This window comes from Asparagus officinalis, chromosome 4, assembly GCF_001876935.1.
Source record: "Asparagus officinalis chromosome 4, Aspof.V1, whole genome shotgun sequence".
Classification (NCBI taxonomy): domain Eukaryota; kingdom Viridiplantae; phylum Streptophyta; class Magnoliopsida; order Asparagales; family Asparagaceae; genus Asparagus; species Asparagus officinalis.
This window is the reverse complement of record NC_033797.1, coordinates 138,527,369-138,543,610: the sequence shown is the minus strand read 5'-3', so window position 1 is coordinate 138,543,610 and position 16,242 is coordinate 138,527,369. Positions and strand designations below refer to the sequence as shown.

The 16,242-nt window shown below is 38.6% G+C and overlaps 1 protein-coding gene across 10 annotated transcripts; it reads left to right on the top strand.

The window, feature by feature from the left end:
• Positions 1,307-11,897, top strand: LOC109839523. 10 transcript variants are annotated; one of them, XM_020407993.1, is made up of 9 exons: positions 2,116-2,528; positions 4,257-4,406; positions 8,063-8,143; positions 8,462-8,542; positions 9,800-9,857; positions 9,946-10,014; positions 10,091-10,183; positions 10,254-10,394; positions 11,252-11,897. In XM_020407993.1, the coding sequence occupies exons 5-9, from the start codon at positions 9,810-9,812 to the stop codon at positions 11,336-11,338; spliced, it is 438 nt and encodes a 145-aa protein (XP_020263582.1). In that variant the 5' UTR covers positions 2,116-2,528; positions 4,257-4,406; positions 8,063-8,143; positions 8,462-8,542; positions 9,800-9,809; the 3' UTR covers positions 11,339-11,897. The 10 variants fall into 10 exon arrangements, 8 of the variants coding, with proteins under 8 accessions (XP_020263578.1, XP_020263577.1, XP_020263576.1 ...); XM_020407994.1 differs by having other exon boundaries at positions 8,459-8,542; XR_002246652.1 differs by lacking the exons at positions 2,116-2,528; positions 9,946-10,014; positions 10,091-10,183; positions 10,254-10,394; positions 11,252-11,897 and adding exons at positions 1,307-1,732; positions 4,554-4,629 and having other exon boundaries at positions 9,800-9,814.

Sequence of the window (16,242 nt, the reverse complement as noted above, 5' to 3'; positions counted from 1 at the left end):
TATAGAATTTACTTTGTGAGCAAGTAAATCCACGTAACAAGACCTCATTAGTGGAAGAAGGTTCCTTTGACATGTAATCGATAAAGTTACGGAAGTTGGTAATTAGAGGAATTGATTATCGATGAGAGACTTGTATACAACTTATCTTCAAAGATTCGATATGATTTGAAACAAAATATGTGATTTTAGAAACCGCAGAAAAAATTAAAATACAAAGATATAATAAACTAAAGGGTAAGTTGCACATAACTCCCTTAAATATATGTCTTTAATTAGCTCATTTATTAGCACTTATCCCCTCTCAATTCTTAGGGGAAGAGTGCTATGTGCTAATAAATAACTTAGGGGATTAATTGTTACTGAAGGTATAGATGAGGGATTTATATACAATTTACCTTAACCTAAATTTATTATAAATGTAGTAATTTCAAAATTTTAAAACTCTTTTAGTTTCTCACAAGCTGTTTCGTCTTCCTTCTTAGTACTGCCATCCCCCCCCCCCCCCCCCCCCCCCTCGTTTTATCGCCATGGCTACTACGTGGCATGACAAATAAGTTTTTAAAATTATAGCATGATTTATTTGGCGCCTAAAATGAATAATTTGTTCCCAAACTTGAACACCATCATCTCAGAAGATCATAGCTATTAATCATGTGGCGTACTCTCCCATCGAACGGCCCAGCGATCAAAAACCCTACCTCCCGGTCGGTTCAGTCTTCTGTCGCCCCAAAACAAAAAAAAAAAATAAGAAGAAGAAGAGAGAAGCGGACGGAGGTCAGTCGCTCAGCCGCGCCACAGAAGCAAATCACTCACTTACCAACCTTCAACATCCTCCAAATCAACCGAGCGCTCTTCTCTCGCGACTGGGTGGTACAAGCATTCGAGAGAACAAGAAGCGGGCGGGGCCAGTCCTCAAGCCACCGCCACAGAAGCGTCCGGGGCGGGCGCGCGTGCCAATCCTCGAGCCACGGCCACAGAGCGTCACGGGGACGCGTTATTGCCGGACAATCCTCAGCCACGGCCACAGAAAGCGTCCTGGGGTCGGTCACGCCGGACAATCCCGCGCGGCCCCGTCGAGGCTTCTCTCTGACATCCCAACCTCTTTCAAGTGCCGTTACCGCTTGGTGAAGATGTACTGGAGGTTGTGGGGTTGAAAGAGAAGGCGTCACGAGAAGGCTTGCCGCATATTAATCCGAGCGGTGCTGGAGAGTTGTTTTCCGCACGTTTCCAAGCTCGCCTAGACAAAGAGGTTGATTTGATTTCAAAGGCGAGGGCCGCGGACGCCACCCGGATTAAAAACCTCTCGGATGGTTTGGGTGACTTGAAATCTGAAGTAGCCCATCGGTTTGATAAGCTCCACGCTAAAGATCTGGGGGGGTTGCGGGCTCGGATCGAAGCAATGGAAGAAGATTCGAGCGGGTATATGAATACATCAGTTGTCATCAAGAATCACCTAGAGGATCAGCGACAGCGGGTCGAAAAGTTGGAAGGAGATACCAAGGCCGGGATTAAAAATCTAGGGGAAGAGGTGGAGAATGTGAAGGGTAGAATTCTAGAAATTGGAGAACTGCGAGCGCTGATCGAGAATTTGGTGAAGGAGACTAAACAAGTTCCTGAAAGTATTCGGAGACATATTTCTATTACTGCACGGTTACAGTATGATGAGTTGACTCGCAAGCAAGCTTCCGCTTTCACAGAGGAATTATGTGGATCTGGAGTTCATGTCATTCGGGTATATCTTTCTCAGTATATATACTTTTTGATTTACTTAATATATTAACGGTAAAATGGTCAGATTGGTATATTTTTTAGAGGCTTGGTAACATATTGGTATATTTTCTTTTAGTTTTGTCAGATTGGTATAAATTTTCAACTTCGGCACCATATAGGCCTTAAATTTGGCCAGAGTTATAGTTCCGGCCAGGACTGATGGGATTTTTTGTAAAAGATCCCCTCATTAAATACAACATGTCACCAAGCCTCTAAAAAATATACTAATCTGGCCATTTTGTCGTTAATATATTAAGTAAATCAAAAAGTATATATACTGAGAAAGATATACCCGAATGACATGAACTCTAGATCCACATAATTCCTCTGTGAAAGCGGAAGCTTGCTTGCGAGTCAACTCATCATACTGTAACCGTGCAGTAATAGAAATATGTCTCCGAATACTTTCAGGAACTTGTTTAGTCTCCTTCACCAAATTCTCGATCAGCGCTCGCAGTTCTCCAATTTCTAGAATTCTACCCTTCACATTCTCCACCTCTTCCCCTAGATTTTTAATCCCGGCCTTGGTATCTCCTTCCAACTTTTCGACCCGCTGTCGCAGATCCTCTAGGTGATTCTTGATGACAACTGATGTATTCATATACCCGCTCGAAACTTCTTCCATTGCTTCGATTCGAGCCCGCAACCCCCCCCAGATCTTTGGCGTGGAGCTTATCAAACCGATGGGCTACTTCAGATTTCAAGTCATCCAAACCATCCGAGAGGAATTACGTGAATCTGGAGTTGAGGTCATTCAGGTATATCTTTTTCCACAGTTTTATCTCATTGACGCGCAAGTTAATACCGTGTTGAGTTACTTTAAACATTGACTTCCCAATTCCATGCTTGGAACCTGTTACTGATGAATGAGGTCTCTAGTGAGGTTTTATTTATAGTGGTTAGATTATCGAACTTGTAGCAATCAAAACTCGTTCTATCTTTTAGATTTCTGAGTAATACCCATATTTCATAGAAAATACGTAGAACTTAATATGAAATTATTAAATAAATTCTATTGACCTTTTTAATATGTGTGCTTATGTCAATGTTGTAAAGGGTATATTATTTGTAGACTCTACTTAAGATCTTCCTTTACTACTACAAAGTCTCCTTGTACCGTGCATCAAGAGGGCAAACGAATTGTGTATTTTAAGATCTTCCTTTACTACTACAAAGTCTCCTTGTACCGTGCATCAAGAGGGCAAACGAATTGTGTATTTTCTAGTTGCAAAATGGATAAATAGAGATTCCTTGTACCGTGCATCAAGAGGGCAAACGAATTGTGTATTTTCTAGTTGCAAAATGGATAAATAGAGATGCATCTACATTTGTAGGGGATAAAAAAATTGTGAAATGAATAAAAATAATGGGAGATGTTGGTTTTGTTTTTTGTGAGATTCCCCTCCTTTCTTGTCAATTCCTTATGATTGATGAAGTTTTTTGGGCAGCATTTGCTACCGCTAATTGCTCGTAGTAATTGGGAATTGGTTGCAACTCCCAATACATAAGAAGCAGGCAATAAGAGAAATGGGAAAGGATATGAAAAGTATGGTTTATGGAAGTATTTTTATATTTAGCCAAAGTTGTACTTATAGGAAAAAATAGGGTTTTACACAAATCCTTACTGGGAAGCTATGTTGTATCTGTGTAAGTCTTACAGGTATGCTATACCTATTCTTGGTTTGAACTGGAATACTGCTGCAATATTCTTCAGTATATATACTTTTTGATTTACTTAATATATTAAACTATTAAAATATTCAGTTAAAGGTTTGCAGTTTTCCTTTGCTGTACTTTTTCTCCTTTAGTTGCATGAGGATAAGTTGTCCATATATTTACTTGTTTTCATCCTTTTCGAGATGTTAGTAAGTGGTAAGTTTCAGCAGAGTTATAGGCATATTATTCCCATTGTTGGAACCTGTGTCGACTGTCCCTGTGTTCTTCATTGTGGTCAATATAGGGGTTTTTCACCCCTTGGTCAATTAAAAGCAACGAGGGAGGGAGGTCTAGTCAGTTTGCTTACAAAGATGCTTCTGCCACATCAACATACTTCTGATCGTGTGCAACTCCAGTATCAGGACTTAACTAGCATGCAAGCTTCAGCTTTCTCAGTTTATCTCATGCGCACACAAGTTAGTATCCTATTAAGTAACTTTAAACTTGAACTTTCCGCATTCCATGCTTGGAATCTGTTTGAGGAAGAGAGAGGAAGCAGAGGTGGATTTGGGCTTGGGTCTAATATCATTTGGGCTACGGATTTTGAGTTCAAATGGAAGATATTTGCAATTTAAATTCAAAACTTAAAGCATAACTTAGAAGACAAGTGAAGTGATTCATTACTTATAAAATATTATGGGTATTTGAAATCACCTCCTAGTTGTCACGGAGAGGATGTGGATAAGCGATTAATGGAATTTATGCACTATTTGTTGTAAAAATTGATTATATATTTTAACTACTTTTGATTCATACTTAAATGTATGCAGGCTGCTATGGATGATCTTATCCGGTCTTCATTGCTTCCAGATCTGAAGAACAGTCTTGAAGACACTATCGAGCGACAAATCGTTAGAGGAATTGCTACTATTGCTAGCCAGCATTCTAAATTCGAGGTTTCACTTTCTCAGAAGTTTCAGGTCATTTTCTCACAAGAAGCTCTTCTTCCTTGAGGTTTTATGATCTTTATCATAATTGATTAACTTAGCTTATTAAATGCTTGAAAGTGTAAATCAATTATTTGGTGATTTTAATATTCATATCTTTTTTCTTTGTTTTTATTCTAGGAAAATGCTATTCGGTCCTCCTTCAAGTTTAAAGCACTTTATGAATATCTATCGCGGGGCTTAGATCCTGCATTAGGTCCGTTGAACATCGTATTCATACAGGCAAATCAAATCATAGTTAATGTCTCCTATTATTACCATTCGTTTGCCTCATTTCTACTTGCAGGCTGCATTAGCAAAATCTATGGGTTTAGATTTGCAGGGTATAGAGGCAAAACCCTTTATATTGTTTAGGGCGAGGGGGTATTCGTCATTTACCCCTTTAAAAGTCTGAAACTGAATAATGTTAAATGATAGGTTTATTTTAACTCAATGTCAAAGACTGTTAGGATAATTACCTAAACTATGGGTTTAGGTTTGTAGGGTATAGAGGCAAAACCCTTTATATTGTTTAGCATCTTCGGTTTTGGGAACCCAAACTTTGTAGTTCTTCGGTGGCTTTTCAGACGTCATTTCTTTCTTCTCTTTCTGCATTTGTTGACGACGAGCACGAGTGCGAGCGGCTCTTATACGACGCTTCTGTATGCGTTCTTTGAGAGTTGAACGTGCTCTTTTGACGAGGGTTCATTTCTCCGTCGTAAGTTGTGCAGAAATATGAGTGTCTTGTCTTTGGGGCAACTGGTTCGTTGTATGCTTTCTCGACTTTAGGTCCGCATAGTAATGGACCCTATCGGTTTGTTGTAAGGTTTTGGCCAATTGACGGGCACGACGCCGGCGTTGTCTCTGACGAACCCTCTTCGTCAACGCTGGTAGGCCATGATTCAATGACTCTTTAAATGGTGCAGGGTCATTAGGAGCAGATATGTTGCAAGCAGAGTTCTTAGCAACAATTGGGTAAGAGTCTTCACATGTAGACTACACCGAAGTTGAAGACTGGATAACCTTCTTGGAAGATGAAACATTCCTATACTTACGGGACGAGGAAGGTTTTAAGGATGAGGATGACAGATACTCTTCGAATTTTGCCTGATCGAACTCATATTCGATGTCTTCGTTGATCACGATCTTGATCGGTTGCGACACTACGGCCTCGGCAGCGAGGCCGCTGGCTCCCATTGTGGTCGCCAGTTTGTTTTCGTCAAAAGTCGTTTCCATTAATGATTCCATTAAACTTCAGTCGCTTACAATGAAATGCAATGAAAAATAAGAAAATTACAACTTTCGAGAAAATAACATAAAAATCGTTTATCGACTTTTGCTTTGTGGGACTTTGCCTGTGTCGGGAATGCTTTGGCTCGTGGACCACCAATTCACAGATCGTGAAAGAGGTTTAGAGGTTCCTTCTTCGTTTATCGAAGTAGGAATTTGAAGCGAATATTTTATCGATGTAAGATGTTCACACTTCCAAAGATCAAGTCAGAGATTAGATCTCTAGGAATCACTGAGAGCTATCTATGAAAGATGAAGACTTTCTCTCTTGCTCAAAATCACCAAAAGCTCAAGTATCTATGCTCCAATCTGCTCTGTCTTTTGCTTCGTGTTTAGGGAGGTATTTATAGGGATAGAGGTGCACAACAGTCGAAATGGATGCAAAATAACTGATCGAGTGTAGGCTCTTTGGGCGCGTCAGTCTATGCTGTCGCGGCTATTGGCGCGTCAGTGTGGACTGGCGCGGCCAAAGAGACGGTTCTAGCCACGTTCCATCCTGTTTGAAATAGTCCTTCTATGATTTTTAATCATTTTTTTTGTGGTTTAACTGCTTGTCCACGTCAGCACATGTTCTCTTTCTGATATGCTGCCACGTGGACCTCCAAGAGATGTTAAAAACTGTCAACAATTTACATAAGAGGCTACTTTATCATTTGCGCGTCATACTTTGCTGCCGCGCCTTTGGTGCGTCACCATAGACTGTCGCGCCTTATGTGCGTCACCATGGGCTGTCGCGCCTTACGCGCGTCACCATGGGCTGCCGCGCCTATACGTGTCGCCTATCAGTGTATTTTGTCACACGCATGCACATTGTTCTCTTCTCAGTCTTGAGTCGTATTTGGATATCTATGAGCATTTTTTGACGCCTACAATACATATATGAATTAGACCGCTATTTGACTTTGCGTTTTTTACCGCAATAGCCATAAATAGCCTTAGCGATGCCTCATCGCTACGCGACGCTATCCGCTATCGATAACCTTGGATTTTAACAAGATTTGCAACGATAATCATGAACAATTCCAATCTCGATAAATATAATCTCAGTATTCATTATCATTGTATCAGTTTCACAATCAATATCAAATTTTTAACAGTCACATGTTCAGTTACTCTCAACTCACAAAAACTAATCTAAGCAGCGAATATATGATGATGGTTTAGAGACAACATACTCATGCAATTAACTAACCAAATGAGATAAACAGAAAAATAAATAGAGCGAAACCTTCGTCTGTCTGAACAGACACGACGTGAGAGACCTCTGGAGGTGGTGCGATGACAACGGTGAACTGAACGACGACGATGAGGTGGAGATCTGACGACGACGAGTGCGACGGTGTTGAACTGATAACGACGCGGTGACGAATCTGAATGACGACGGTGACGACGATTCTGAGCAGCGACTAGAGTGACGGCGTCGACAAGGATGACAGGACGATAGCGTTGTGATGATCTGCGGTAAGCGGCTGTGGCAGTGGTAGTATTGCTCTGGTGAAGAATTTTGCCAAGCAGTTAGTGTACATGAATGCGGCAGTTGCTGGGAAAGGAGGCTCGGTGACGGTGGGAATAGGGCGGCTGCTTGGGAGGAGATGATGGCGTTGGTGGTGCGGAGGTGGAGATCAGGGGCGAGTTGGGTGTGGATCTGGTGGTTTACAGGGAAGAGGTGAGTTTGACTAATTATTGACGTGGGGAAGACGAGGGAATGCTTGGCGACTGGAGGAAGAGGACACAGGGAACGGCCTAGGGTTTCACACCCGAGGCCTAGGTTTCACACCCAATGCTTCACACCAGATTTTAGCTAATGCAATTTTTCATTCAATAATTCATTTTTCTTCAATAGTCTCATACAACCTTACTTATAAAGAAAAACTACGTGCACACAACATGCAATAAAAATAGAAATAAAACAACAATCCCTCAAATTACTCAACTACAATTCAAAATTCAAATTTTAAATTTTAAATTTTAAATTTGAAAAATTAAAACTAAGCTAAAATGGAAGATTGTGAGTTCTTGTTCTCATCACTTTGCTAGCTGATATTCAAAGTGTAGTTATTCCATTCTTTTCTCTTAGCAAAATATTCCATTTTTCTAGTGATTTGAAGAGGGAAAAATGATAGGGGCACACCCCCAACCACATCCCAAACCACATCCCCTTTCTCATATGCTACAGTGCACCGGGTCCCACATAGGATTTTAAAATTTTAAAATCTCATGTGGGGCCCGGTGCACTGTAACATATGAGAGAGGGGGTGTGGTTTGGGATGTGGTTGGGGGTGTGCCCCTAGTGCCACCCTTTGAAGAGTGATTACCTTGTTTTATTTTCTAAATGACATATTGAACCAAAATTCTAGCAGGACTTGTATTTCCGGATACCTAATCCAGAGGAAGCGTCTTCATCAGGTGCCAAAGATCAGGAGCACAGCTCTGTTGGAAAGGTAAATTTGATTGGTTTAGTGTTTTGGTTTTTGAGATTGTCTAGGTGTTTTTTTTATTTTATTAACCATGTATTATTGCATGTTTACTTATTTTATTAGCAGGTTTGAATTTATGTTATTGCTTGTTTTTTCAGTGGGATATGCTACCTATCTTTTGCTGCCATTTGATTTCTGTTTTGTTCAATTATGTCTCTGTATGGAGGGATTAGGCCTATATTACTCTCTATTCCCGCAAAATATTCCATTTCTCTAGTAATTTCTAGAGGGATCACCTGGTGTTATTTCCTTACTATAAATATTAAATTAAATTTCTAGCAGGACTCGTCTGTTCATATAACTACTACAGAGGGAGCATCCTCTTCAGGTGCCAAAGATTAGGAGCACAGCTCTGTTGGAGAGGTAAATTTGATTGATTTTAAGGTATTGGTTTTTGGGATTGAGTAGGTGTTCTTGTTATTTCATTACCTGTGTAATTATTGCATGTCTAGTTATTTTATTAGCAAGTTTGAATTTATATTATCGCTTGTTTTTTTCAGTAGATATGCTACCTATCCTTTGCTGCCATTTGATTTTCTATATGTTGAGTTATGTTTTTGTGTGCATGGATTAGGCCTATATTACTCTGTATTCAAGCAATGGAACATCTTTTGTATTCTCTCGACTTCTCAAAGATATGGATTGAGAGGGAGACAAGCTTAGGCTTACAACATACGAATGAAGCTTGTTGTCTTCTTCTTGTGTGTTATTTTTGTGTGACACTAACTGCTGAATTTGAATAACGCCATGTTCTCGAAGACTGTACAGTCCATTCTTAATATGATAGTTGCTAGTAGGGACTAAATGATGTTTGTACAAACCCTGTATGAGTAATCATTTAGTTATCAATAAAAGAAAGATAGTTGCTAGTAGGGACAAATTTGAATAACGCCATGTTATCAATAAAAGAAAGTTGCTAGTAGAGACTAAATGATGTTTGTGCAAACCCTGTATGAGTAATTATTTAGTTACCGGGAATTGGTTTTTTCAGTTTTTAGTTTGTTTTTCCAACCCTATTAAACTTTTGGAAGTGAAACTTAAATACACTTGCTACATTTCATTAATCTTGCTTTCAAAAGAGCTCTGTTGTGTGCTCAAAGTGAAACTTAAATACACTTGCTACATTTCATTAATCTTGCTTTCAAAAGAGCTCTGTTGTGTGCTCACATATTCGGAGTGAGTTGGCTGTCAAGTATTGTGAGCATTATGCCACTATCCAATTACAATTCTCTTTAGACTTTAAGATTAGAAGAAACATGAGATTAGGGTATGAAGATAATAAGTCGGGTGAACTTTTTTCGTGTCAATGGTTGAAATTCATTCCATCTGTTGTGCAATATCGAATTACTGCCATAAATTTTGGTAAAATAATGGGTCTTTTGAATCCTTACACCAGCTTAACTTTTCATTTTTCTTTACCTTTTCCCCCTTTTCCTTTTGCACTATAGATGAGGAAGTGTGTCATCATCATGTAGCCGATAAACTAAATCTGCAGAGGACAAATGCAATGAAACTTGACTCTTTCTAATGCTCTTATGGGATTTGCTTTATTTTATTTAGATAACCAAGATGCATTATTCTTGTGTCATCTGTTAAACCATTTAACTTAACTCTAAACAGAGAATTAAAGATGGAAAACGAGTTGGCGACAATCTCAGAATTGCTAACCAGGCTGACAGTATGTTTACAATGCCCAATAACTTTTCCACATGTTTATATATCCAAATTCTTGTTACACTTAACTATGCATTCATCATGTTTACTAGGTTCTAAACTCTAACTTGGAGACAGTTGTCAAAGATGATTACGTGGATCTCATTGCACGTAGATTGGAGGTTCAACTCTTGGCAAACTTCCAACTTGAATTTCTATATTTTGTCTATTCACTAATTACAATATCTTTGGTTTCAGATTAGTGCTACCGCTGGTGTCTCGACTGACTTCGAATATGAACCTTCGCGACTTGCAGCAGAATACCAAAATGCGAGAGAAAAGGCTATTCAGGTATAAAATATTATGAAGACATTCTTTATAAGAAATTGTTTCATACTAAAATCAATTTTTTTTTAAGCAGAGCGCTATGTATTCTGCTTGGGAGACCTTGTCGTCTGAAGCCCGAGATGCTTTGAAGGATCAAGTAGATACACAGGTTCATGTGGATGAGTTTGTTGTTGCTGCAGGAAGACATGTCTCGTCTCTAGAGCATTCTTCGGTGGTAAGTATAGATATGTATAGTATAGATATACATAGAGGAATAAATTTAGACATAGATTAGATTAGATAAATTAGATTAGATTTTATAGATTAGATAAATTAGATTAGATTAGATTAGATGGGAATGAGGCTCAGATTGGATATCATAGAAGTTCATTATGAAGCCCTATTATTAGATGGGAATGAGGCCCAGATTAGATTAGATATATCATAGAAGTTCATTATGTCAGACAACTCCACAACCAACTAAATTCACTGGAACATGGCAAATGTCAGTGTTAATGTTTGATAAGCAAAAAAAATCTACGATAAATGAGTTCTTCATCTTCATAAGCATAGAACAGTGCATTTTGCACCATTTAACCAATATATAAATTTAATTAAGAGTATATAACATTTATAAGTATCTCTTTATAAAAAACATGGCGAATTTTAACGATCATATGCACCATAAACCAGTTAGTACACGCACCATAAATCAGTTAGTACTGGCTGAAATTTAGAGAGAAATAAGAGATAAATACCTGCAAAGCCTCATGATTCCGAGCACGTTTAGATTGGTGAGTTAAAGGGTCACCTGACTGCCAGTCCTTTATTCGCGGAGGTAGTGGCTCATTATTTTCGCTTCTAAACATATTGATCATTCTCAAATCATCAAATTCACTGGGATAAAGCTCGTAACACCAACCCAATAGATAAGTTTGTTTGCCACCTTCTTTACAGATAGAACTAAGCAGCTCCACAGCAAGCAACCGCTGTTCATGCCAAACAACCTACTTGATTACTGTTCATCTCAATCCCTATTCCTAGATCTTGTGTCTTTGTCTAACACTTTTTGATGGCTTTTCTTATTTACAGGTGGATTTTGCGGTTCTTGACAACAGAATCATTGAGCTGCATGATCAACTATGCAAATTGTCAGCGATTTTCAGAACTGGTTCCTAGATGATGTGCATATCAAGCTACAGTTTTGGGTTTTTTTTTGCACAGGATCTCCAAGAGTGGGAAGTTTCACAGGACCCCGAACTTTGAGAGTTCATCATTACAGAGTTAAAAAGTAAAACGTCTAGCATCCCCCTTAGTAACTGTTGTATAAAAGCTGGGGTGGTTATAATTTTAGTTTTGCGGTATTACAATTTTTGAGGTGAGAATCTGATTTTAGATGGATGGTACTCTGGGAAAGAGGGCGGCAAATTTCATCTTTACTGTTCACATTCCTGTTTCTCTGCCTATACCCTATTTCTGAATGCCACATGTTTATGAATGCCATCTGTAAGTTTTTTTCCCCAACTTTGACACTGAAATTTGGGGAAACGAGCAGTCACTGGTATTTCTCAAGTGATCTTGAACTCTACAAGGATTTAGTGACATACATCAATTTTACATTTGAACTGACATAAATGTTAATTCTTATCATCTTGGTGTATGTTGTATAGATAACATTTGAACTGTTATTTTTCTCAATTTCATGTGCTCAGACAATGTGTATTACATCTAGCCTTAACTAATACTTTTTATTGATTTCGTTAGTTTCGAAAGGTGACTGTAATGCTTCTACTTCCTTGAGACTCTGTTGTCTATTGCATGTCTTATGTAGGCTGGTCAATGTTGTTAATTTGGTATATTGTAGGATCTCCATTCAATATTTATTAGGGTTTTTTATTTCTAGGCCCATTTGTTTACTCATCTTTACCTCTAAGCCCAATAACTATTCTTTGTATTCTTAAACCCAAGTTTCTTTTTGTTTTTGCCTTTAAACCCAATTTCTAAAATACTGTATATACAACACTGGTATTCATACCCAAACATGATAAAAACCCTAAAATACCCTTCAATACCCCCACTTAAACCAGACCCCCTCTCTCTCTCCTCATTTTCCTTCTTCCTCAGGTCTTCGTCTTCCTCCTTCCTCAAGGCTTTGTCTTCCTCCTCCGATCCCACCTCTCATGCCCCCTTCAAGAAATCGAAGAAGAAAGGAAGAAAGGCCCATGATTTTAGTGATTGATGTCTTGAAAAGGCCTACGACGGATCTCGAGGCAGCCGGACACACCTCCACCCTCTCTAACGAGACACTACAATTCTTCAACGATCAACAAGATGCTTGATGATTTTGACTTCGGGATCTCTTTCGATGACGAGGAGGAGTGATTTCGTGTGAAATCTCATTTCTATATACTCGATTAGGATTAGGGTTAGGGTTAGGGTCAGGGTCGGGGTCGGGGTTGGGGGGGTTAGGGTTAGTTCATTGATGTTCTTTTGTGCTATCCCTTTTTGTTGAACTAAATCTAATCGTAGAATTGGTTTTATCAATTTATGAATGTATCGTTTCTGTTGAACTAAATCTAATTTGTACACAATAGATTTGCAAAGCAAAAGGTGTGAAATCTGGAGAATCTGGAATTTTGTACCTGTAAATTTTGCTTATAAAGAGTTGGAGAGTATGGAGCTTGATTTGAAGATTGTGAAAGAGAAATTGCTGGGTAGAGTTAATGGAGTCAGTTATGCTATATGTACATTTTGAAGATTTGTGCAATTTTGAAGATTTGTAACATTTTGTAAAGTCTGGAGCTTGCCTTGAATATAATATCAGTTATATTATGTACATTTTGAAGATTTGTAACATTTTTGAAAGCCTGGAGCTTGCCTTGAATATATGATCAGTTATGCTATGTTTTTTGTGAAGATTTGTAACATTTTAAAAAGTCTAGAGCTTGCCTTGAATATATGATTAGTTATGCTAAGTATATTTTGAAGATTTGTGTAATTTTGGAGTTTGATTTGTAACATATTGTTTCAGATTGTAAGTTTTTGAAAGTAGATAATGAAAGTGTTGTTAGTGCAATATCGTTATTGTTTGTGCAATTTTGGAGTTTGTAAGACTGGAATTTTGCGCAATTTTGTGAGTGCTATTTTGTGGAATTTTGTGTAATTTTATGAGTGTTATTTTGTTCTTGTGCAATTTTGTGAGTGCAACCAAGTGTGATAAACTGCAGATCTCTTTGATTGTAAGTGTAGCGTGATAAATTCAAAGTGTAGCGTGATAACCTGTAAGTGTAGCGTGGTAGACTGTAAGTGTAGCGTGATAGACTGAAATTGTAGCGTGGTAGACTGTAAGTGTAGCATGGTAGACTGTACAGGATAACACGCTACACTTACAATATAACCCGCTACACTTACAGGATAACCCGCTACACTTACAGGATAACCCGCTACACTTACAGGATAACCCGCTACACTTACAGGATAACCCGCTACACTTACAGGATAACCCGCTACACTTACAGCATAACGCGCTACACTTACAGGATAACACGCTACACTTACAGGATAACACGCTACACTTACAGGATAACCCGCTACACTTACAGGATAACCCGCTACACTTACAGTCTAACCCGCTACACTTACAGCATAACACGCTATACTTACGGTCTAACCCGCTACACTTACAGCATAACACGCTACACTTACAGTCTAACACGCTACACTTACAGGATAATACGCTACACTTACAGGATAACCCGCTACACTTACAGTCTAACCCGCTACACTTACAGCATAACACACTACACTTACGGTCTAACCTGTTACACTTACAGGATAACAAGCTATACTTACAGCATAACACGCTACACTTACAGTCTAACACGCTACACTTACAGTCTAACACGCTACACTTACAGGATAACCCGTTACACGTACAGCATAACACGCTACACTTACAGGATAACACGCTACACTTACAGGATAACCTGCTACACTTACAGCATAACACGCTACACTTACAGTCTAACACGCTACACTTACAGCATAACACGCTACATTTACAGTCTAACACGCTACACTTACAGAATAACCCGCTACACTTACAGTCTAACACGCTACACTTACAGCATAACACGTTACACTTACAGGATAACCCGCTACACTTACAGCATAACGCGCTACACTTACAGGATAACAAGCTACACTTACAGCATAACACGCTACACTTATAGGATAACACGCTACACTTACAGCATAACACGCTACACTTACAGGATAACACGCTACACTTACAGTCTAACCCGCTACACTTACAACATAACACGCTACACTTACGATCTAACCTGCTACACTTACAGCATAACACGCTACACTTACAGTCTAACCCGCTACACTTAAAGTCTAACCCGCTACATTTAAAGTCTAACCCGCTACACTTACAGGATAACCCGCTATATTTGTAGTGTAACACGCTACACTTACAGGATAATCCGCTATACTTACAAATAACCCGTTACACTTGCAGTGTAACACGCTACACTTACAGATAACCCACTACATTTATAGATAAGTGTAGCGTGTTATGCTGTAAGTGTAGCGTGTTATCCTATAAGTGTAGCGTGTTATCCTGTAAGTGTAGCGTATTATGCTGTAAGTGTAGCGTGTTATCCTGTAAGTGTAGCGTGTTATGCTATAAGTGTAGCGTATTAAAGTCGAATTTGTTGTCGAATTCATTATATCTTCGGTCGATTACAATAAATTCAAAGAAAACAGCCTTAAAATTGCACAAGAACAAAATAACACTCATAAAATTACACAAAATTCCACAAAATAGCACTCACAAAATTACACAAAATTCCAGTCTTACAAACTCCAAAATTGCACAAATAATAACGATATTGCACTAACAACACTTTCATTTTCTACTTTCAAAAACTTACAATCTGAAACAATATGTTACAAATCAAACTCCAAAATTACACAAATCTTCAAAATATACTTAGCATAACTAATCATATATTCAAGGCAAGCTCTAGACTTTTTAAAATGTTACAAATCTTCACAAAAAACATAGCATAACTGATCATATATTCAAGGCAAGCTCCAGGCTTTCAAAAATGTTACAAATCTTCAAAATGTACATAATATAACTGATATTATATTCAAGGCAAGCTCCAGACTTTACAAAATGTTACAAATCTTCAAAATTGCACAAATCTTCAAAATGTACATATAGCATAACTGACTCCATTAACTCTACCCAGCAATTTCTCTTTCACAATCTTCAAAGCAAGCTCCATACTCTCCAACTCTTTATAAGCAAAATTTACAGGTACAAAATTCCAGATTCTTCAGATTTCACACCTCTTGCTTTGCAAATCTATTGTGTACAAATTAGATTTAGTTCAACAGAAACGATACATTCATAAATTGATAAAACCAATTCTACAATTAGATTTAGTTCAACAAAAAGGGATAGCACAAAAGAACATCAATGAACTAACCCTAACCCCCCAACCCCGACCCTGACCCTAACCCTAATCGAGTATATAGAAATGAGATTTCACACGAAATCACTCCTCCTCGTCATCGAAAGAGATCCCGAAGCCAAAATCATCAAGCATCTTGTTGATCGTTGAAGAATTGTAGTGTCTCGTTGGAGAGGGTGGAGGTGTGTCCGGCTGCCTCGAGATCCGTCGTGGGCCTTTTCAAGACATCAAGCACTAAAATCATGGGCCTTTCTTCCTTTCTTCTTCGATTTCTTGGAGGGGGCATGAGAGGTGGGATCGGAGGAGGAAGACAAAGCCTTGAGGAAGGAGGAAGACGAAGACCTGAGGAAGAAGGAAAATGAGGAGAGAGAGAGGGGGTCTGGTTTAAGTGGGGGTATTGAAGGGTATTTTAGGGTTTTTATCATGTTTGGGTATGAATACCAGTGTTGTATATACAGTATTTTAGAAATTGGGTTTAAAGGCAAAAACAAAAAGAAACTTGGGTTTAAGAATACAAAGAATAGTTATTGGGCTTAGAGGTAAAGATGAGTAAACAAATGGGCCTAGAAATAAAAAACCCTTTTTATAATTAGA

Coding starts and splice junctions, on each gene's coding strand:
- LOC109839523 (XM_020407987.1), top strand. CDS start 1,400: ATGGAAGAAGATTCGAGCGGGTATATGAATACATCAGTTGTCATCAAG. Junction 1,733..4,256: donor CTGGAGTTCATGTCATTCGG/GTATATCTTTCT, acceptor AAATGTATGCAG/GCTGCTATGGATGATCTTAT. Junction 4,407..8,059: donor CACTTTCTCAGAAGTTTCAG/GTCATTTTCTCA, acceptor CCAAAATTCTAG/CAGGACTTGTATTTCCGGAT.